Here is a 21,037-nt window from a genome sequence, read left to right on the forward strand (position 1 = left end):
TGCTCTAGGTACATGCTTGTAAATGGTAGTGCCTCCTTAGTCGCTCTCGTCGCCGCTGTCAGCCTTGAGCTTGCTCAGCACACGACGAGCGTACTCGCCAATTATCTTGGCATCCGCAGCGCCGCTGCGCAGATACTCCGCCTGCGTCTCCGGTCGCGAGTGCACCTCCAGCAGGTACAGCAGTGTCCGTTCAGCCGGCAGCTTCACCGCCATGTTGTTGCTCTTGATCAGCTGGAAGACAGCAGGCACAAGAGTCGTCAAGTGGCCACGAGTCTGCTCCGGCGAGCGCTTCGCAGCCGACTTGACCACGCGCAGTGCCCCACGGATCACGTCCTTGTTCTTGTGGGTTACGCCTTCCACCAACACAGGCGCCATGCTGGCAAAGTCCTCAACGTGCTCCTGGCGCTTCACCACAGCACCGATAGCCTTGAACGCGTGGTTACGGACAGCAGTCTGCTCATCCTGCGCCAACGCCAGAAGTGTCGTGGTCAACGGAGCCGTCACGTCGGCACTCAGCAGCGCCGACTGCTTGTGCAGCACCAACGCGGTGAACACCGCCGCACTCTGGCGACGCGGCCACGGCAGCGCCTGCAGGTCGTCCACCGCTACAGTGGCCAAACTGTATTCGAGTAGCTGCTTCTGCGCTGCCTCCAAGTCGCCGGCGCCCGCAGTGGACGCCACGCACGACGCAAGGCACTTGCTAGCACCATCGCGCAGCGCGTCTTCGCTGGACTCGAGCATTTCCTCGAGAGCACTCTCCAGGGTGCTGCGGCCAGCTGCCGACAGCTTGTCGCCGACGCGCTCCACCACAGAAGCAACAGCCTCGAGGTTGGCCTCACGAACACCGCCAGTGGTGGTGCGCAGGCGCTCCGTCAGCTCCGCAAGAAGGGGCTCCACGCGCGGGCTAAGCGTGACGAGCAGGCTCAGTGCCGAGGCACCACGTGCGCGGACGTCGACGGCCGTGTCGTTCAGAGCCTTAACGAACGTAGTCTGCAGCTGGGGCAGGAACGGCTTGAGCGCCACACCGCCCTTGGTCAGAATGGTCTCCAGCGTCTGCAGAATAGCAGCCTTCACGTGGCCCGGGAAACGATCACCAGCAATACGAATAAGCGGGCCAGTGAGCTTGATCAGGTACGGGCGGAGAGCGGCAGCACTGCTCAACTCCACCAGCTCGCCAAGACCAGCGGCCGCGCTCTGACGAAGCTCCGGCGATCCGTTCATCAGAGCCCACTGGTAGCTTGGCAAGAACGGCTCTAGACCCTTCGGGATGCAGAGACCGGGCAGCAGGTACTCACCATCGCCCACACCACCCTTGCGGTGACGCGCATCGCTGACCATCGAGTTGATAGACTGGCGAATGAAGTCCAAGTGCTGCGCAAACTGCTCCGGCTTCGTGGTCACGTTCATGCCCTTGAGAGCCGCAGAAGCCGCGCGCACCACAGCATCGGTCTGGTCGTTCAGGTGCAGCACAATCTGCTTGAGAAACAGCGGAGCCTGGTCGTCGTACGGCACCGCGGCACGTGAGCAGAACTCGCCCACAAGCTCGAAAGCGAGCGCACGATCCACAGCATTCTCACTTTCACAGTACTTGCAAAGCTCGATGGCCAACCAGTGCACGCCCGGAGCCTCCACAGCCAGCACAACATTGCGCAACGCGTGCTTGATCTCCTCGGCCAGCTCGGTCTTCGCGTTCGCTTCGTCCAACAGCTTCACATACTGCGCGAAGAACGTCGCGAAGATCCTTTCCACCTGGAAGTGGATAACGGCACCGGTAGCCTGTGCCACGCGTGACACAGCACGCGCCGCCGACGCAGTCACCGGCGTCACCAACAGACGCGGGATTAGATACGGGAGCACCTCACGCGACTTGACACGCAAAATCTCCTGCAGTCCAAGAAGCGCACGCTCCTGCTCCTCAACCGACGGAGAAGAGTGGATACGCTGCAGAACCATGGGCACAGTCTCGTCGATAGCGCGGTAGCCGATGCCCTTGTGCAGAACGTCGAAAGCTTGAGCAGCGGACGCGCGAACCTCGGGCAGCTCGTCGCAGACGCCATCCAGAACAGCATCAACGAGCGTGTCCACGTAGTCCTCAATCTGCTTCTTGGTGCAACAGTCAATGACTTCTGCCAGACCAATGCAAGCACCCTGTCGACGACCCGTGGGAAGCGAGGGCGACAAGCCAGCACGGAGAATGGGCACCACCTCGGGGAGCACGTGCTCACCAAGCTTGCGCACAATTTCACCCAGCGTACGGCCTGCCATGGTTTGCTTCTCCATGTTGTCACCCGACAGCGCCGACACGATCGCGTTCATCAGAGCCTCCAGAATCTGGCGCAGCGTCTTGGGCGTGTTAGCCACGACACTCTTCCAGACCTGCAGGGCGCTCTGGCGCACCACAGCCGAGGTATCCGACCGGATCATGTACAGCGACGCCAAGATAGCGTTGCGGCGCTGGATACCCAGCAACTTGATGATAGCACGGTCGCCCGCAGCGCTGCCAGACGTCTCGTCGTCGTCGTCTTCGTTATCTTCGTTAACGACGGCAACAGCGCGCGTGCCACTGATACGGTACATGAGATCACCCAGAAGCATGACCGAACTCTGGCGGATACGCCAGCTATCGTCAAACAGACCAGCCTCCAGACTCGGTAGCAGGTCGCGCGTGTGCGAAAGCGCGTGAGCGTTGACCACAACGTGACCCGAGTGCATGGCAACGTCGCGCACAGACTCGGCTTCGTCACTGAGACCTGCCACAACAATAGGCAGAGCTTCGCGAAGGAACATTGAGAACTGCTTGCCGAGGGCCGGTGGCAAGAACGCCATAACCCAAAGCACACCCTCACGTACCGAGTACTTCGGATGACGGGCCAGCGGCAGGATATCCTCGCGCATGACACGCTCAACGCGCTCAATGCCAAGTGCCACCATGACCTCACACAGACCTTGCGCGGCACCCGAACGCTCCACAGGGCCAACTTCGTCGTCCTTCATGGCCTCAAGCAGCCACGTCAGCATATCAGCGAAGTGGCGCTCGCCAAGACCCTTCACCAGCTTGCCCAGAGCCTTAGCAGCAACGGCACGCACTTCCGGAATCGGGTCCATGAGCTGGGTCTTGAGACTGGGAAGCACCGTCTCCATGTAAGGCACCAGGTCCTTGGCATCGTTGATCATGGAGCACATGCTACCAACAATAAGAGCGGCCTTCTTCTTGGCATCACCAGCACGGTCCTTCAGACCACGGGTAATGATGGGCATCACAAGCGCCAGCGACGGCGCATCGATCGAGTGCTGGAAAGACGTCGACTGCAGCTGCTGCAGTGCTTCAGCCGTGTAGCGGTTCGGGTCCTCAAGAGCATCAAGCAGCACCTTGGAGATCGTGGCGATTTCCGGGTTACGCACCACAGAGCCCACATCACGCAGAGCGTTCTTGCCGGCATCGCGAACCTTGGGGTGGGAGTCCGTAAGCGCAGTCATCAGCTTAGGCACGACCTGCGGCAGACAGGAGCCGAGCTGACGGGGGGCACAGTACGCCATCGAGCCCAGAATTTGAATACCCGACTGCTTCGTACGCCATGCGCTTTCCTCGAGCGCACCCAACAGCGAAGGCAGCACCAGCTTAACACCATGCGCCGACAGGTTAGCCATAATACCCTTGGCGGTGTGGCTAGCCGCCTCGCGAACCTGCGGGCTAGCGTCGGCCGAGCACTTCAGCATAACTGGCAGAATCACGATAATGTAAGGCTCGAAGAGCAGTCCAAGGCGCTGGCTCAGACATTCGAACACAAGCATAGCACCCTGACGAGCATTGACACCGCCCGTCTTCATTGACTCCTCGAGGCGCGGGATAATGTTGTGGAGCTTCAGCGCCGAGATACCGAGTCCCTTGACCACAGCCGACACACCGTAAGCCGCACCCATGCGTTCACCGAAAGTCTCGCCTTCAGTCACACGCTTCAACAGGTCGTCCAGAATATTCGTGCTGCGATCCTTGACCGCGCCCATGAGCGGCGACAAGCACGTGGCGACCGAGCGCTGCACGGACTCAGACGGAATGCTCAGCGCTTCAATCAGCGAATCCACAATGGAAGACACCTTCGGGTCCGTCGGAGCCATATGCTTGGCCAGCGAACCCAGGCACACCACGACACCCTCACGCTGGTGATCGTATATTGACAGAGCCTGCTTCCGCTGCGCCAGCATCTCCTCTTCTTGCGCAGCCAGGTGCGTGCCAACCTTAGCCTTCTTGCCCGTGCTTACTGCAGAAGCGGCAGGGGGGGCGGTGGTCTCGAGGAATCGCTCAAACATCTCAAGCAGCGGCGTCGTGTTCGCACCGCCACCCAACGAAGCCACGGCCACCACACCAGTCTTGCGCATCTGAGAACGCACCTTCGCGTTCGGGTCACCCAAACCGTGTTCCATGACGAACGTCAGCAACGCCATGGTGTTAGCACTGGTCATCGCCTCGGGGCCTGCAACCTCCGCCGCCTTCTCCAGGCACAGAGCGACACCCAAACGAGGGCACATAGTGCGAACATCTTCATCCAATTCAGCGGCCTGCGCACCGGGGCGGCGAACAGTAGGGATGCCAAATTCATCCTTGCGCTCCATCGGCTTCGGCTGGCTGCTCAGGAACTGAGTCTTGAGGTTGTTCAGCAGAGGAGTCACCGACTTGGGGAACTGACGCATACCATCGGCAAGCGCAAGCGAAGCGCTCTCACGCACGCTAGCATGCGTGTGGTTCAGCAGCACAAGCAACGGGCCCGCGAAGAGTGCGGTGACCTTGGCACCCGTGGCATCCCACACCTGCTTGGCAAGCGCACGGTTCTTTTCGTCCGAGTCGAAGCAGCAGCAATACAGACGGCTGATAAGCAGCGAGCTAGGCTTGGCGTTGCGGAACTCCTCGCCGCCATCGTCGCTCTGGACGACATTAAGAAGTGCAGACAGAACCTCTCCACGAGCGCTGGCCTCCTCAGATAGCAGACCATCGTCACCAAGCAGAGGAGCCCACTCCGTCGCAGTCAGCTCGGGGCCCATGCACAGAGAAGCCAGAAGCTTGCCCGGCGCCAGATCCGAGTTGGAAATTGGCAACGCACTGCCCGTTGCCTGCTGGGACAGAAGCAGCAGAGTCAGTTGCAGCATGTCGCGGCGGAGCAGTCGTTGCGCCGCCACATCTCCAACCTCTTCCTCCTCTTCGTCCGGGATCATACGCGCGTGGACCGCAAAAAGAGGCAGAGCCCAACGACGCAGGTCCGGGGCAAACCGGAGCAGGTCACGCAGCACTGGGAAGAGCAAGTGAAGCGTCGGAGGAGGAATCAGGTTGCACGGTGCATCCGCGTCGAAGTCGGTCTCACTTTCGAACTGGAAACCAAACACGTACTCCATAAACTCGGCCAGCAGACGCAGGAACAGCGACTCAACTCCGGCAATGTGAGCGGCCTTAGCCTTGTCGGAAGTGAGTTGGTTCAGCTCCAGAGCGACGCGCAGAGCGCTGGCAACATCTTGGTAGTTCGTGCGAAGCAATTGCGGGCAAATAGTCTTAGCCAGGGCGAACAACGCGCTGGAGGCCTCGGACTTGAACAGTGGGCACGTGAACAGCACGCGGGCCGAACGAAGTAGGTACGGCAGCGTGGGGTGCAGCTCATCCGGTCGAGTGACTGCCAACATGTTAACGGCTTCCAGCACAGCAGACACAACGCGGTGCGTCTCCTGAACCTTAAGGCGAACCTGTTGCTGCTGCTCAAGCAAAGCCTTCTGTTCGCCCGTGTATTCCTTCTTCTGAGCTCCCTGCTCCGCCCGCTTCTTGCGCTCAAGTTCCTCGCGCAGCTCCTGCTCCCACTGCTCGTCATCATTGCCCCGACGGCCTCCACGCTTGGTGCGGCTGCTAGAGCTATCCTCCTCCTCACCCTCCTTCTTGGGCTCGTACAGCTCATCAAAGGGGGTCTGGCAGACAAGGACATCCTCTTCAGTAAGTGCATCGATTTGTTCGTCATCAAGGCGCTTAGCCAGCAGCTCCTCGATAATATCGTGCAGTGCAAGATCCTCTCCCTCGCCGTTACCAGCGAACTCCAGCAACGTTGCCAGCGTCCGCTGGGCAGCCAAACGCTGCAACAGACTCGTAGAGTACAGCTTACCCGTTGAAGGGTTCGCCAAGAGCTCGACGATGGCGGTCTTCACGTCCTCGTGCTCTTCGATGAAGTTGTCAACGCGACCAGCATCGCTGGGGGCTTCATCATCTTCATCCTCCTCCTCGTCCTTGGCAGGAGCGGAGGCGGGCGACAAGAATCGTCGGCGAACAGATTGCCACTCGCGAGCGAATGCATCGGCTTTCTTGCCTGCAACGAGGAGCGGGTGGTGCGCCAGGAAGAGGACGGGGGCAAACACCTGCGCCTTCGTCTCATCGGCCTCGCTAATAGCAGTAGGAATCAGCACGCGCAGCGCACGACGAAGCACGCCTGCAGGGGGGACACTGGCCTCTTCTTCCGTAGTGAGAGCGTCGAGCTTCTTCTCGAAGGCATTCACGAGACCAGGGCAGTGCTCGAGGGACGACAGGTAAATGGTCTCCACAGCACGCTCGGCACTCTGGCGCACCGTAAGGCTAGACGAGCACAGCAACTCCACCAAGAGCGAGTAAGCCTCGCTGGCATCCGACTGCTGCGATGCTAAGACCCACACGATGGCGCGAGAAAGCGCAGCAAGTGCAGAGACTTCCGGGGCTTCGGGCACGGCGCCCAGGCGAGAAGTGCTAGCAACAGTGTTCAACACCATTCGAACGCTGTTCTGCACAAAGGACGTGGAGCTCAAGATCAGGTCCGCCACGCCTTCCTGGGCCACGCGGGCGTCCATTTCGCTGCTCGCAGACGCAATCGCACCCGCCACAGCAACCGCCAGCACGCCATTGAGGTGCACCACGTTAGGCTTCTTGTTAGAGTCCTTGATCACCGCGACCACTTCATCAGCAAAGGGTACCACGGCATTGGCTCTCGTGCGGCACAGCACCGCCAGCGCGCGAAGGTAGCCAGCCACAACGGGCTCAGGCTTGTTCTTGAAGCCCGTCTTCAGTCCAGTGACGGTGGCAGCGTCGAGTTCGTCTGTGCTAGCGAGCGCGAGCCACTTGCCCAGCGCCAGCAGTCCAAGGTGACGCGTCTGTTCGTGAGCTTCCTTGCCCACCGCCTTGAGCAGCGAAGCGATCGCCGTCGGAGCAATCTCCTTGACTTCGGACGCGTCCAGTTGAGCGGCCGCAGCGTCAGCGGCCTCGTTCAGCACAGCGGCAGCGACCTCGCGCTGGTAGAATTGCGCGAGAAGACCGTGCTTGCCATCCAGCAGCGCGCTCATGGCCGCCACAAACTGCTGCATGTGTTCACTCTGACGGAACGAGCGCGCCAGTGCGCCAGCCAGGGCGACAGCAAGGGCGCGCACGTCGTCCTTGGGCGCGCGCAGCTTGGTGATGAGCAGGGGCTGGAACACGTCGCCCAGGTAGCGGCCAAAGTTCAGCGACGCGGCGTGCACGAGCGCGCCCACGGCTTCGATCACCGTGTCGGGCGCCTTCTTGAGCATCTTGGACATGGTCGGCAGGATCAGCGTCTCGAACTGCTCGTAGCTCATCGTCTTGAAGCGCGCGTCGGCCTTGAGCAGCGGCACGAACGTGCGCTTCTTGCTCTCGAAGGCCCAGAAGGCGTACTTCTTCCACAGCAGCTCCTGGATCTCGGTCGTCAGCAGGCCGCTGCAGCTCAGCACCAGCCATAGCTGGTAGTGCTGCTCCTCGGGCGCCGCGGCGGCGACCACGTCCACGTAGGCCTGCAGCAGCGTCTGGCCGTGCTTCTTGAGCAGCTTGAGCAGCGCCGCGCGCGCCTGCTGCTGGCTGCGGGGGGCGTCGTCGACGGTGGCCTCCAGCAGCCGGCTCTGCGCCGCCAGCAGCTCCGGCAGCCAGGCCGGGGCTGCGCCCTCGGTGGCCTGCAGCGCCGCACCCAGCACGACGCACGAGAGACGCAGCGCCACGACGCGCGCGCTCGCGAAGGAGGCCACGAAGCCCGTGGCGCGGACGCTCAGCACGCGCGCGAAGGTCTCCGGGAAGGCCGGGAGCTCCGCGCAGGCCTCGGCCAGCAGCGCGCGCAGGTGGCGCTCCGAGCTGCGGTACTGCGAGCGCGAGGCCTCGGCCAGCGTCTGGCTGGCCAGGCGCTTGAGCGGCAGCTCGCCGCGCTTGCTCTTCTCGATGACTTCGTGCTGGTAGCTCTGGATGAAGGTCTCGTGCGAGGGCCGCAGCACGGCCGCGTCCAGCAGCGAGCGCAGCACGTCCTCGTGCTGCTCCGTAGCCATGGTCACTTATAGCAGAGTCTGGGACCAGTGGTGGGGGTGGATACGCTGGTCTGTGCAATAATGGGTATGCTGTGTACACAGTCTAATGGTACCAGCGCTTTTGTGTCGATAGACAATTGTACAGTTGTCACAGACCAAGGCAACCGCTCGCAGTGAGGGAGCCGAACTGCCCAAAGGCTCACTGTAGTTGCGATGGCGAACGAGGACGCCGGCGGCTTCACGGCCTTCATGGCGACCGTGGACGGCGGCAAGGCGGAGACGCAGAAGGAGAGCAGCGCGCCCAAGGACGAGTACCACTACGAGGAGCAGCAGGAGAAGGAGGCCATGATGAAGAGCTACCACCACCCCATGAAGCAGTGGTTCCGGCAGCGGCCGCAGCTGGAGGTGCGTGGGTTTCTGCCGCAATAATTGATTTTGTGTTGCTGTTCTAATGTAATTATTGCTATTGCGTACGGATTGCAGGCCAAGTACGGCGCGTTCCCGCTGTTCTGGCAGGAGCTCAAGACGTGGGAGCCGTACCGGGAGGTGCTCAAGGCCTACATCAAGTTCACGGAGCACGGAGACGACGCAGAGACGTCGGAGAAGAAGGACGATGCCGATGCTGCTGACAAGGTGAAGGGGAATGAAGACAGCTCCACTGCCGAGAAGAGGGATGCAGCCGCAGAGCAGCCGAAGAAGCGACGCAAGAGTCGCTGGGGAGATCCGGTGGAGCCGGTCGCCGACGGCAATGGCGAGAAGAAGCGGAAAAAGTCGCGTTGGGCACCTGCACCCAGCGCCTCCTCGACGATGGCGGGGCTGCTGACGCAGAAGCAGCAGCAGACTGTCATGCTGCGTGCGCAGCTGGATAACATCAACCAGAAGCTCAAGACCGTGGCGATGGACGCCGCGCTGATTGAGAAGGATCCGAACAGATCGCCGTCGCCCCCGCCGCAGTATGACTCCAATGGAATGCGCACCAACACCCGTGAGGTGCGCATGAAGGCCGCGTTGGAAAAGCGTCGGCGCGAGACGATTGACCAGCTCGTGAAGGTCAACCCGCTGTTCCGTCCGCCGGCAGACTACACGCGTCAGAAACTGCACCGCAAGATCTACATTCCCATCAAGGAGTTCCCGTCGTACAACTTCATTGGCTTGATTATCGGCCCTCGTGGCAACACGCAGAAACGCATGGAACGAGAGACGAACTGCAAGATCGCTATCCGCGGCAAGGGCTCTGTGAAGGAAGGTAGCAAGGGCAAGAAGACGAATGCCGATGAGAACGACGACTTGCACGTGCTGATTACAGGCGACCGAGAAGAGGATCTCGATAAGGCAGCGAAGGAGGTGCAGAGTCTGCTGGTGCCGGTGGACGATACGAAGAACTCGCACAAGCAGAAGCAGCTGCGTGAATTGGCACTTATCAACGGCACTCTTCGGGACGACGACTATTGCCATATTTGTGGCGAAAAGGGGCACCGACAATGGGAGTGCCCCAACCGAGATGCCCACCGTACGTTTCTCATGTAGCTTTTCGCAGGTTGGTTGATGTAACTTACGAGTGTGCTTAATGATTTTGTTATACCCAGGCACCTTCAAGCCAGTCAACGTAAAATGCGCGATTTGTGGAGATTCTAGCCACCCAACTCGCGATTGTACTCAAAAGAGGAAGTCTGCAGAAGAAAATGCCGCCATCGACAAGGAGTACCAATCCTTCATGCAACAACTCGGCGAAGCACCGATGTCGTCGTCGGTCACGAAGGACAAGGCTCCGGATGCTGCTACTTCCCAAACATCAGCAGCATCAGCGCCGTGGTTGCAACCTGCGAAGTCGTCCAGCGCCGCGACGCAGCCTTGGATGATGCAGCAGTCGGCTGGAGCGCCCGGTACTGCAGGTGCACCTGGCGCAGCTGTCATGGGCTCCACACCGGCTACGGCATTCCCGCCTCCTGTGGCACCTCCTGGTGCGTACGACTACCAAGCTCAGGGTCAAGAGTGGGGAGCGCAGCAAGGCTGGGATGGTGGGTACAATGCGTATTACGGGTCGTGGGACCAAAGCGGTGGTGCCGCTCAGGGAGCCGAGTACCAGGCCTACGGACACTACGGACCTCCTGCTGGCGCACCTGGGGCTAACGGGGCTGATCAGTATCAATATCCGCCGTACGGCAACCCACCGCAGTAACGAACTAACTGCTGCGTGCCATGATCTCAGCTCTCAGCGATCAAAGCGATCAAGCGAAGTGGTGCAATGCAGCAGGTACGCCCCGCCGTTTGAAGCCACAAAATTTGCAGCCGCGGCAATATCACGCAGAGGCACTAACCCGTAGGAATACACAGGATTGACTTTTGCTTGCTGATCATGGGTAACTGCTTTGTTTGTGTCTTGTTGTTTTGCGAGGGAAGCTGGGTAACTCGGCAGATAAATGCAGGACGATGGCTTAAACATGTACCCCTGCAGGTACCAGCGCCGGACCGCAAGCCATGACTCCGGAGAGACGACAAGAATGCGTGCTGCAGGGCAGACCTACCACGTCTTCAGGGTAAGGCCCAAGTGCATTTCCGGAAATCGGGGTTGGGCTTCATCTCATTCGATCGTAGATTGTAAATCGACTATGATTCCTAAGATGAAAAATGCTAGTGACTCCTAGATGGTTGATTTTCTGAGGAATCTCTCTTGGCGACTTAGCTGCTTGAAAAGCTCCTTTTTGAAGGTCACGTGTCAGAACTACTACGTAGTAGCTAGCAATGCTTTAGGATCAATGAGCGTACCTGCTGGCGACCGGGGTCTGACACAAAGTAGTTTTCTAAGCGCTTCCGTAGATCGTTCAAAGAAGGCTGGTCCGAACAGCTTCTAACGTTCAGTAACGCGTGGAAGAAGTCCTTCCACATGTCAACCTGCCAGTAGCGCTTGAATGGTTTGACGATCTCCCAGTACGTCGACCCCTTTGCACTCCGGCGGGGCTTGACTTCCATATACTCTCCAAACAGCATGCAGTGCATCGTCCCGCAAAAGGCGAACGTATCGATTTGGTATGTCCATGGGCGTTGCGTAAGCATTTCAACAGATTGGAAGCCTTTCACATGACAATTGCCTCGGAACACGGTTCTATCGGGGTAAAGAGTGAGGTCGATGGATCTTCCATAGTCGATGAGATACAGGTCACCGGCTTGAATGTCTTCGTCGTCGTGCAGTTCTTGTAGGTTCTTCGGTAAGTCCAGCGAAGGATTACCAGGTGTCATCAGCCAATTGTCTGGCTTAATATCGCCATGAAGAACATGTGCACCGTGAAGCAGCTCAATGCATCGGAGCATCCTGATTCCGTAGTAAACTGCCAGCACTTCAGGAAATGATGTACCTGCCTGAAGGGGAAAACACCAGTGAGCTGGTCCAAAGGTTTAAGTATGAAGATCGAAAGCCACGCAGTACTTGTTTGTAGCAGTTGAGCACGTCGAAAAGCGTGCCGAAATGACCCTTGTCCATGACCAGCAAAGCCCCATTCTGACAACATCAGTTCATGCGAAGACCATGTTAGATCAACCAGTTTCTATTCGCACCATTATTTATTGCCCATACGTACCGGAAACAAATGCAATCCGCTAAGCTTTGGCAGTGGAGTTTTCTCATCCGAAATCCCGTTTTCAATCCGCAGTTTTTTCTTGACCTTGTTCGTGATATAAAATTCCCATGCCAGATTCTGGCGCTCCTTTTCAAACTGAACAGCAAAACGAGAGTTAGGTGCAATCGAAGCCATTGTTTTTATAAGCCGCACCTTGATAGCTTTGTTGTCAGTAGCATTTCTAGCCGTGTCGATGACTTTGGCTGAAAAAACAGAAGCAAACGAGCCTGCACCGAGGACGCCGACTAGCTGGAGCGTTAGCGTAGGGCTCGCCTTGATAACAATTGGCTTCTTGAACTTCCGCATGCCCGGGTTATTCCACGGGATTCGTGGTAACTTTTTTGAATGAAGGCTGACAGCGTCGGGTCTTGAACACAAATACCAGTCAACCCGTTGATCTAGAATCAACGCTTGGCGGTTCTCAAACGTGTACGGATCAAGTTGGGGAGCAGGAGCTGGCTTGTTCACGTCTTGTTGCACTCGCTTCATAACGCTGTGCTCCATAGACTGAATCATTTTTCTTGAAGACAAAGTCATTAGGAATGGTGGAAATAGGTACTGATGGCAACGCATGCTACATGTTTTCATTGAAGGTCACGTGACAGTGGATTAGTAGGCCAGCGATATCAAACGGTGACTATACCTCGGTGGCCCCTCTCGTTCTACATTCTTGGTTGTGCCTTGAATCCAGCAGCTAAAAGAAACGCTGTTCAATAGGGGGAACAATGGCAGACGAGCTCCTGATACAATTGATAGAGGAAGAGCAGACAACGGAGCCCTTCTCTACCTTTCCGCGGAATCCTTTGCGGCGGCATCCTTCTCAGCTTGCATGAGGACGTCCTTATTGGTGAGACGCCCACTGCGTACCAGGTCATCACGGGCTCCAAGGGGCTTTCTCTTTTGACTCCAAGACATCTTTCCTGTGCGGGGCTCTTCGACGTCATCGGTGAAAACCTGAAAGCTTTGCTTCGGGATCGACTCGTTTAAATCTTGACGTAGCGACTGGTCTTGGGCATTCACTGCAACGCTATCGGCGGAATCATCAAACACACTGAAGTGGAGCTTCCGTTCAACCGGATCGTCTTCCTTCACTTCCCAGACACTCGGCTTTCGCTGTCGTGGTGGGCTACAAAACATGTTGTTGATGTCCTCCAACGCGACACGAGTGTTGATGGTCATGTCCTCTTGGTCGTCGTGCACGGGTACCAGTTCATTTGGCGCGGTTGCACCCGAAGCCACGAAAGGTGCTGGCTTTGGCTCTGTGAGTTTTATTCCATGAGTAGCTGTCGCTGCTGTGACCGGTGTCCGCTCTGGTAGGCTAACTTGGTGAGGAATCACTGGAGTCGTTGCCGACGTGGTTGCAGATGAGATTGATGAGGCTTCGGTCACATTAAATTTCGAGGAAATACTTCGAGAGACGTCTTGTAGTGCCCGATGACCGAGCTTGCGACGTCTATCCAAGGCTTGCTGGAAAGCACGAGCTCGAATCTCTTCAAAGGAAACTGCCTCGCCCGTCCGGGATGTCAGTAACCCGACATCATAGCACGACTTTTCCAACCTGCCCTTCGCCCCCTGCTTCTGCATCCGCTTTTTGTCACTAGCTGTGAAATTCTTCAGCGGTTCCTGGGCAAGCATTTCTTCCTCTGTTGACACTCCCTCCATCCGCTGCCGCAGTGTTTGAGAACGATGCGTCAGTGGCGTTCGCCGCTTTGATTCACTCTCAGGCATCGTAAATTCATCATCCACGAAAACCTGAAGAGGGCTCATGTCCGCGCGGCTGCTCAGAGCAGGCAGCGAACGACGCTCGGTTTCGCGCTCCATACCGGCTGAGCCTCGAGCGGAAGGTGGGTTCCACGCACTGGGCGCGATCTCGTTTTCCTTGTCCTGCTGCTGGGCTGTACCAAGCTTCTTCCAGCCGCCGTTGCCAACAAAAGGGTCAATCGTGTGACTCACAGGATCCTCGTAAATAATAAATACCGGCTTGTGCGCATTTGCTTGCTGGACACGCTGGGCACGGGCGGACGCGTGATGCTGGTGAAGTCGCTGGCGCTGAGCATCATTCAGTTCCAACGTTCCATACGCCGATAAACTCTCAAGTGCACGACGGTGGTTTACCTCATCCATGTCGCTCACCCCAGTCTCCTCTGTCATTCTCAGCCATTGGCGACTCATTCGACGCTGGAACTCCTTGTACTTTCTCTCCAAAAGATCCTGCGGTTCAGCGTTCCTGTAGAGAAGGAAGAAAATAAAAGAAATTCAACACCAATCCAGCTTCCTGCTCCAACATTGCAATCCACGTACCGCTGACTCGCTTTTAAATAAATCTTGTGTGCTTGCGGGTAGTTGGCCATGGTCTCCAGCACGTAGGCCCAACCAATGTAGAAGAGAGAGACTCGCTCGCCGATTTTGTTCTGGTACAGATACTTGAAAATATCCTTCGGGTTGGACACCAAGTCCGCCTAACAAGCACACAACATGCATTAGCGTCAATACGAAGCTTCCAGTGCCAGTCACCGCAGAGCCAGCCGTATATCCCACGGCAGCAGATACTTACGTATTGGATCCAGAGGCGGATGTAGCGCATATCGTTCTTGTATCTGTCGTTGTCCTTGAGCTCCCGTGTGCACTTTTCCAGCACCTTGAACTTCTTCCTCGTGTCTTCGGGCATCTTGACTTCGAGCCAGCGCACGTAGTCAAGCCAGGCGGCGAGCGGGTCGTCTCCGTCGTAGGCTGCGATGGCGTCCTCTTTAGCCTTCATCTCGTCTTCCAGGCGGAGCTTCGTCTGGAACGAGTCGTGCGCTCGCAGCGCCTTGTTCAGGTCCGGGACGTTGCGGCCGCGTTTGAGCGGCATGACGTTCTCCTTGGACGACTCCCACTCGAAGTCGTCCGCCTTGCGCTTGCGGCCGAAGGACGTGGCATCCTCGAAGGACACACCGTCCGGCGAAGCTCTCGTCATGGTCGTCGTCGGCTCTCCTGCTGCTGCTGCTGTCGATGCGCTGCTGCAAGGTGATATCCGCGCTGCCTGTCGCGCTCGTCGCGCGGTTGACTTGGTTTCTGTATGCTGCGCTGCATCGAGTGCGCGCTCCGATAAGGGGTCGGGTTGTGTCAGACCATCACTCTGTTATACTTGATTTGAGTATCAATAGGCTTCGCGCCATCCCATTCGCGCGCTTTTCAAAAATTTGAACTGCAAATTTGAAGGTAGGTACCTCACTTGAATGACCAATAATGTCCCCGCTACAGTGACGTCTCGCTGCGGCGATGCGGCTTTACCACGCCATCATGCCGTGTTCAATGTGGGAGGGCGACGCCATCAACAAGCAGGATGCCCGATTAAAGCTGGGCTTCCGGCTTTCAACCGGAGAATCCTGGCGCTGTAGCCACCTCACGTGCTGCTCCTTGAAGTTGTCATTGCGCGCCGCCAATCAGCGGCGCTTCCAATCAGCGTGTTGAGTATCGAAACGGGTCTGCGGGTCTGGTTTTGGTTGGCGGGCACGCGGCCCGCCGATCCTCAACTTCATTCGACGTCAGCGTGCGGCGCCCACACAATCCAATAGACAAGCAGCTCGCCACGATGACCCTCAAGCTGCAAGGAACCTTCACGGCGCTCGTGACGCCCTTCACGGAAGACGGCAGCGCCGTGGACTACGCCAAGCTGCGCGAGCTCGTGGAGTGGCAGATCCAGGAGGGCATCAACGGCCTCGTGCCGGTACGTCCTGCAGCCGATTGCGCATTCTTGCCTTAGCCGTTCTAACTGTGTTTGCCTTGCTGGAATGACTGCTGCAGATGGGCACGACGGGCGAGTGCCCCACGGTCTCCCACGAGGAGCACGACCGTATCATCGCCGAGGTGGTGGCCACGGCCAACGGCCGCGTGCCGATCATCGCCGGCACGGGCTCCAACAGCACGGCCGAGGCTCTGCGCCTGACGCGTGCCGCCAAGGAGGCTGGCGCCGACGCCTGCCTCGTGGTGTGCCCGTACTACAACAAGCCCACCCAGAAGGGTCTGTACGCCCACTTCAAGGCCGTGGCCGAGGTGGGTCTGCCCGTGGTGGTGTACAACATCCCCGGCCGGACCAACGTCAACCTGTCGCCGCAGACCATCGCTGAGCTGAACAAGCTGCCCAACATCGTGGCCATTAAGGAGTCCACGGGCTCGCTCGACCAGGCCATGGAGATCGCCGCCCTGTGCGACATCACCATCCTGTCCGGTGACGACAACCTGACGCTGCCGCTCATGGCCATGGGCGCTACCGGTGTCATCAGTGTGCTCTCCAACGCCTGTGAGTAGCTGAAGCAGTTGCGTGTTCGTGGCCTTGCATTGCAGACACTCACTTATTTTGTTTTCCTTTCGATGCTGCAGCCCCCAAGAAGGTGCTGGCCGTCACGGACCCGATGCTCAAGGGCGATTACGCTGCCGCTCGCAAGGCTGCCCTGGAGAACGTACGTTTGTCGAGATTAGTGGCTCCAAACTAATGCTTCTATTCCGATGCTAACCCTTTGCTGACGCTGCTGAATACAGATCTTCCTGGTCAAGTCGCTCTTCAGCGAGGCCAACCCGCAGCCCATCAAGAAGGTGCTGCAGCTCATGGGCAAGTGCACGGCTGCTGTGCGCGCCCCGCTTGTGGAGTGCGAGCCCTCGACCGTCGAGAACCTCACCAAGCTGGCCAAGGAGCACAACCTTATCTAAGCAACTGTAAAGCATGCAGAGGCTACAGGTAATCTAAAGGCGTGCAAGCCAGCTCCTCATATTCATCATCTTGTCCCCAAATACATCCACGACTTCATGCGTTGTTGGGCCTTTGCTTGCCGTTGCGACGATTGAGTCGGATGCACATGTGAGGTAGGCAAGAGTGTAGATAGCAAAAACATCATAACATTATCGACAGACTCGCACGAATACTGGAGAACGAGATCAAAATCACAAGGCTCACTCACTCGTTGACCTCTCTCAGCAGCGCCGACTGCATCCTTCCTGGCACAAGAAGGTCAACTACCGTAAACTTCACATCGTCTAGTAATTGCTGGAGCGGTCCGAGCCGACGCTGAAGCCGCTAATACGCGAGCCCTCGCGGCTGTACGGAGACATGCCCGAGCTGTACGAGTCCGCGCTCTCACGCGACGCGCGGAATCCGTAGGAGTCCACCGAAACCTCGCTCTGCATTCGCGACTCACCCATAGCCTCCGAGAAGCCCGTAGCGCGAGAGTCTTCCGTGACGTGCGAGTCCACCGTGGCGCGGTAGTCCTCAGTGAAGCGCAAGTCGTCGCCGCCCGCAGGAGCGTCTTCCGTTTCGCGGTAGTCCTCAGTGAAGCGGGACTCAACGGTAGGGCGAGACGACATCGAGAAGCCAATGTCGTGGTTCGAGTCGTGCTCGCTCAGTCCAGTAATGCGCGTGTTGTCCTCGGACAAGCCGCTAACCGTGCTGAATCCGCTAATGCTGCCGAATCCGCGGGCCTTCAATTCAGCCTGCTCAATCGAGTCCAGACGGGAGTCCATGCGAGACGACTCCGAGTCGTTCCATTCGTTCGCCAAGTACTGGTTCTGACGCGCAGACACAACCGAGTCGCCGAAGTTGGACATCGAGGCCTCGCTCTGAGCGCCGCCGTGGATCGACGAGATCTCCGACATGTTGCTCATGCGGTAGGCATCAATCTCAGACTCGTTCTGGTGTCCAGCAAAAGCAGCAGCACCAGCAGCCGCACCCACCGCGCCGTAGCTCACCTTCTCCGAGTACTCGTCCGTGTCCAGGCTGCTCTTCGGGAGCGAGTGCATCGAGCTGCCGTTGCTCGAGTTGAGCTCCGATCCGCGCTCGGCCGAGGTCATGATGGCCACCGACGACTCCTCACTCATCACGTTATCCGCAGCGGCGTTGTTGTTGCGGGACGAGATGTTGGCGACGTACGTCAGGTCGATCTTGCCGCCGTGGTTGAGGGAGCTGTCGTCCATGTCGCTCGCCATCGAAGGCGACTGCAGGTCGAAGGCCTTGTTGGTGTTCGTGCGCTGCTCCTTGCGACGGCGCATCACGAAGGCGAAGCCCACGACACCGACGATGCAGCAGCCGACCACAGCAGCAACGATGATCATGCCGCTTCCGCTGAAGAAGCCGTCGCTGCCGCTGGAAGTGGAGGCCGACTTGGCCGCTCCCGAAGAGCCCGTGTCCGTCTGCTGCGTCGTGTCATCCGAGGTCGTAGTGCCCTGCTTGGTGCTGTCACTGGACGTGTAGTTGTCGTCGTCGTCCTTGCCCGACTTGGTGCTCTGGTCCGCCGAGCTGCCCGAGGCACCGCTGTGGCTGTTGCTCTTACTGTTGCTGTTGCTGTGGCTGCCGCTGTGGCTGCTGCCGAGGCTGTTGCTGTTCGAGTGGCCGGCCGACGAGCCCTTGTCAGAAGAACCTGTGGAAGACGAGGGCCCGGAAGTTAGCGGCGGTGCAGTTGTGACGGGCGGAGCAGTGGTGGCCCACCCGCTCGAGCCCGTGCCACTCGAGCCATGAGAAGTGCCTACGCTACCTGTAGTCGAGTTGCTCGAGGACGAGATGACGGTGTCAGCAGACATCACGCTAATCTTCTTGAACACGACGTACTCGTCCGCTGAAAGGCTGAGCGAGGTGTCGCCGGGCAGCGCCACGAGACCCACGATGACGTAGTCGCCGGCAGTGCCCAGCGTGAACGTGTTGGTCTCCAGGGCCTTGGTGCCGTCCGTGGCGAACGCGCCCGTGCTGGTTCCGTCGGCGCCCGTGGGGGTTCCGCCCACGTTCGTGGCGCAGTTGGTGCCGGACGTGCAGGCGTAGAGCGACGACACGGTGACCGCGCCGGGCAGCCCCGTGGTCGCGTCGATGGCGTTCGGGAAGATTGAGTTGCTCACGCCCGCGTTGGCCTTGGCCGACCACTTGACCGTGATGGGGTCGTTCACGTGGAACTCGGAGCCCGAGACCGAGAGCGTGACGCCCACGGGGCAGCGGCCGGCGTTGCTGGTCTCGAGCGTGTCGAACACGAGCGTGCCCACGGCGCCGGTCACGCCCATGCAGTAGGTGGTGGCGCCGTCCTGCGTGAAGCCGTTGTCGATGTCAGCGGCGCGCGCAGCTCCGAGGAGCGCGGCCACCGCTGCGGCGAAGGCCGAGACTACCTTCATCCTGTGGCTAGACGTGTAAGTTTCTCTGAGGAAAAGTAGCGGCCGGTGCGTTTTTGGTTCCCGTGACTACGAGGCTCTGGTCGCTACAATGTGCCGCACGCCTTCGGTCGAGAAGCGCAGCAACGAGCAATTGGCCGTGGAATCTGGAAATGACAGCCAGTCTGGTCGGCCCAGGAGAGGAGAGTCGGAAGCAGCATGCGCGCTGGCCTCTCCCTGCACCGCGGCGCTAGTACTTTACGCCACGAAAGGAGCCCAGCTGCTTTCACTGCATTAACCGCACGTTTGCCCCAACCGCGAACCTCTGCCAGGCCGAAATGTGTGACTTGTGCCGGCGCGTGCTGGCCCGAGCAGCATGGAGCGCCGAAAATGACAAGCTACGGACGCTTCCCGGCATGAGATTTGAGCGAGACCTTCCGCCGAATGAGTAGCGTGCTGGCCGGAAAACGACGCCGGCACCCAGGTCTCCGCTATCATTCCTACCTACGTGCACACAACTCCATACAACTTCATTTTGTATGATGATCACCGGTGCCGATAACCGTTGCAGTAGTCTTCGTGGGCTAAGATGAAGTTTTTGCTCGATCTTCGGCATCCCTACAAGCGAGCGACGCCACGGTGGACAAGACGTTCACTATAGAGCGCCAATGCTGCTCGGAACTCGCAATGCTAGAGCGGTGCCGAGATCGGCAAGTCGCATTGAAGCGATGCATGAACTCCTTGAAAGCGTAAATTTCCCTATAGAGCGCCTACATCGCGTACGCTCCGGATTGGCAAGTTGCATTGCAGTGGACCAACAAAATGTTATAGTTCGGTTGCTACTGCACCAGCCACGCCCGCGGCATTCCATGCCTATCGAAATGATCGGTGCTGGCGCGACTGCAAGGTGGAGACGAAATGGACAAGCAGTCACTGCGTTCCACTTCACAGTGCAGAGATCGTCCCCAAGGTCCGATGTCCACGAAGAGGCAACCGGTGCAACTCGCAAACGCGGAGCAGCAGCAGCAGCATCTCAAGACGGCGACAGGGATTGCTAGCCATCACTCGGCCGTGGCTACCCGTCGAGCTTTCGTGGCGAGCTGGCTCGCGAGTCCAGCGCTCGCCATTACGCAACAAACTCGCGGGCGGACGTGCCCCTAGCGAACGATGGCTGTTGCCGTCGCCGCCGCAACGCCGACCCAGACCCGATGGGGGCTCGGATCGCGACGCGCAAGAATGCCCCCTGCTGCTCGCTGCTGCTGGCAGTTTGTCGCTGAGTCATATCCCTATCCTCCATAAGGTAAGGTGCCAGTTGCGTGCCTACAACCAGCTCCGTGCCTACTTGTTTTAGCCAATTAGCATCTTCTCCTTGTTAAACTCTCGTAGTCTATTGGTAGATTTTTCCAGCGTCACATGCAATTTCCGGTGATGAGCCTCCTAGGATTTGCATAGCATACAAAAATGCTATCAAAAAGAGGCAGGAAACTGGCAGCTCACTCCAAATCAACAAGCTTTTCAAAACAATAACAAGAAGTTCTGCAAAACTTACACGGACCAGCGTGAAGTACATAAATTCAGCCCAATCGCGCAGATTTAGTGGGTGCAATCAGATTTCAGAATGGACAATTCAATGAAAAGTTATGCCACAGCAAGTCCGCAAGTTCGAAGGACGGCACGAAACTGGCAGAAGACCTTATATGGATATTGGTTGCTCTCTACCATGGCAAATTCGCGCCTGCATGAGCCCGCGCACACACAACGTCGCCAGCTTGTGCCGCTTCCGGTCGACCCAAAGGCAGGTGTTGCATTACCAACTGCGGCGTTCCATAGTCGCGCCGACAACTCCACATCTTCTGGGGCGGGGCGCCCCACCTTTCTTTCAGGAACATTCACGCCCGGCAGGCGGCGGTCGGCGCGAAGCCGCCGCCACTATGGAACTTGACTGCCAAGAGCTCCTCGAGCACACAAGCAGCTCCTCTGGCTCTAGGTGCTAGCCAAAACCAGGGCTTCCGGACATGTGTCCTCGG

At 58.4% G+C, this 21,037-nt stretch overlaps 5 protein-coding genes across 5 annotated transcripts; 2 read left to right on the forward strand and 3 right to left on the reverse strand.

Moving 5' to 3' along the window:
• Positions 1 to 36: 36 nt before the first annotated feature.
• On the reverse strand, positions 37 to 8,316 carry PHYSODRAFT_485685 (hypothetical protein; the record flags this gene model as incomplete). Its single annotated transcript, XM_009520880.1, has 2 exons — positions 37 to 1,668; positions 1,714 to 8,316. 2 exons carry the CDS (start codon positions 8,314 to 8,316, stop codon positions 37 to 39), a joined length of 8,235 nt encoding a protein of 2,744 aa, XP_009519175.1.
• A 192-nt stretch (positions 8,317 to 8,508) lies between these two features.
• Positions 8,509 to 10,474, forward strand: PHYSODRAFT_483336 (hypothetical protein; the record flags this gene model as incomplete). The annotated part of the gene is made up of 3 exons (XM_009520881.1): positions 8,509 to 8,700; positions 8,779 to 9,805; positions 9,882 to 10,474. The coding sequence occupies 3 exons, from the start codon at positions 8,509 to 8,511 to the stop codon at positions 10,472 to 10,474; spliced, it is 1,812 nt and encodes a 603-aa protein (XP_009519176.1).
• Positions 10,475 to 11,017: 543 nt separating this feature from the next.
• On the reverse strand, positions 11,018 to 14,865 carry PHYSODRAFT_296145 (hypothetical protein; the record flags this gene model as incomplete). The annotated part of the gene is made up of 6 exons (XM_009520882.1): positions 11,018 to 11,020; positions 11,062 to 11,652; positions 11,871 to 12,429; positions 12,697 to 14,136; positions 14,211 to 14,368; positions 14,464 to 14,865. The coding sequence occupies 6 exons, from the start codon at positions 14,863 to 14,865 to the stop codon at positions 11,018 to 11,020; spliced, it is 3,153 nt and encodes a 1,050-aa protein (XP_009519177.1).
• A 611-nt stretch (positions 14,866 to 15,476) lies between these two features.
• PHYSODRAFT_349787 (hypothetical protein) lies at positions 15,477 to 16,701 on the forward strand. The gene is made up of 4 exons (XM_009520883.1): positions 15,477 to 15,618; positions 15,696 to 16,191; positions 16,272 to 16,351; positions 16,431 to 16,701. Exons 1-4 carry the CDS (start codon positions 15,484 to 15,486, stop codon positions 16,596 to 16,598), a joined length of 879 nt encoding a protein of 292 aa, XP_009519178.1. The 5' UTR covers positions 15,477 to 15,483; the 3' UTR covers positions 16,599 to 16,701.
• Positions 16,702 to 16,830: 129 nt separating this feature from the next.
• Positions 16,831 to 19,034, reverse strand: PHYSODRAFT_541494 (hypothetical protein; the record flags this gene model as incomplete). Its single annotated transcript, XM_009520884.1, has 1 exon — positions 16,831 to 19,034. The coding sequence occupies one exon, from the start codon at positions 19,032 to 19,034 to the stop codon at positions 16,923 to 16,925; it is 2,112 nt and encodes a 703-aa protein (XP_009519179.1). The 3' UTR covers positions 16,831 to 16,922.
• Positions 19,035 to 21,037: the final 2,003 nt, after the last annotated feature.

Source organism: Phytophthora sojae (assembly GCF_000149755.1).
Source record: "Phytophthora sojae unplaced genomic scaffold PHYSOscaffold_2, whole genome shotgun sequence".
Classification (NCBI taxonomy): domain Eukaryota; phylum Oomycota; class Peronosporomycetes; order Peronosporales; family Peronosporaceae; genus Phytophthora; species Phytophthora sojae.

Bases quoted from the DNA above. Each gene is read 5' to 3' on its own strand.
- PHYSODRAFT_349787 (XM_009520883.1), top strand. From the start codon at position 15,484: ATGACCCTCAAGCTGCAAGGAACCTTCACGGCGCTCGTGACGCCCTTC. The intron at 15,619-15,695 runs GTACGTCCTGCA...TGACTGCTGCAG, and splicing joins GCATCAACGGCCTCGTGCCG to ATGGGCACGACGGGCGAGTG. The intron at 16,192-16,271 runs GTGAGTAGCTGA...TCGATGCTGCAG, and splicing joins CAGTGTGCTCTCCAACGCCT to CCCCCAAGAAGGTGCTGGCC.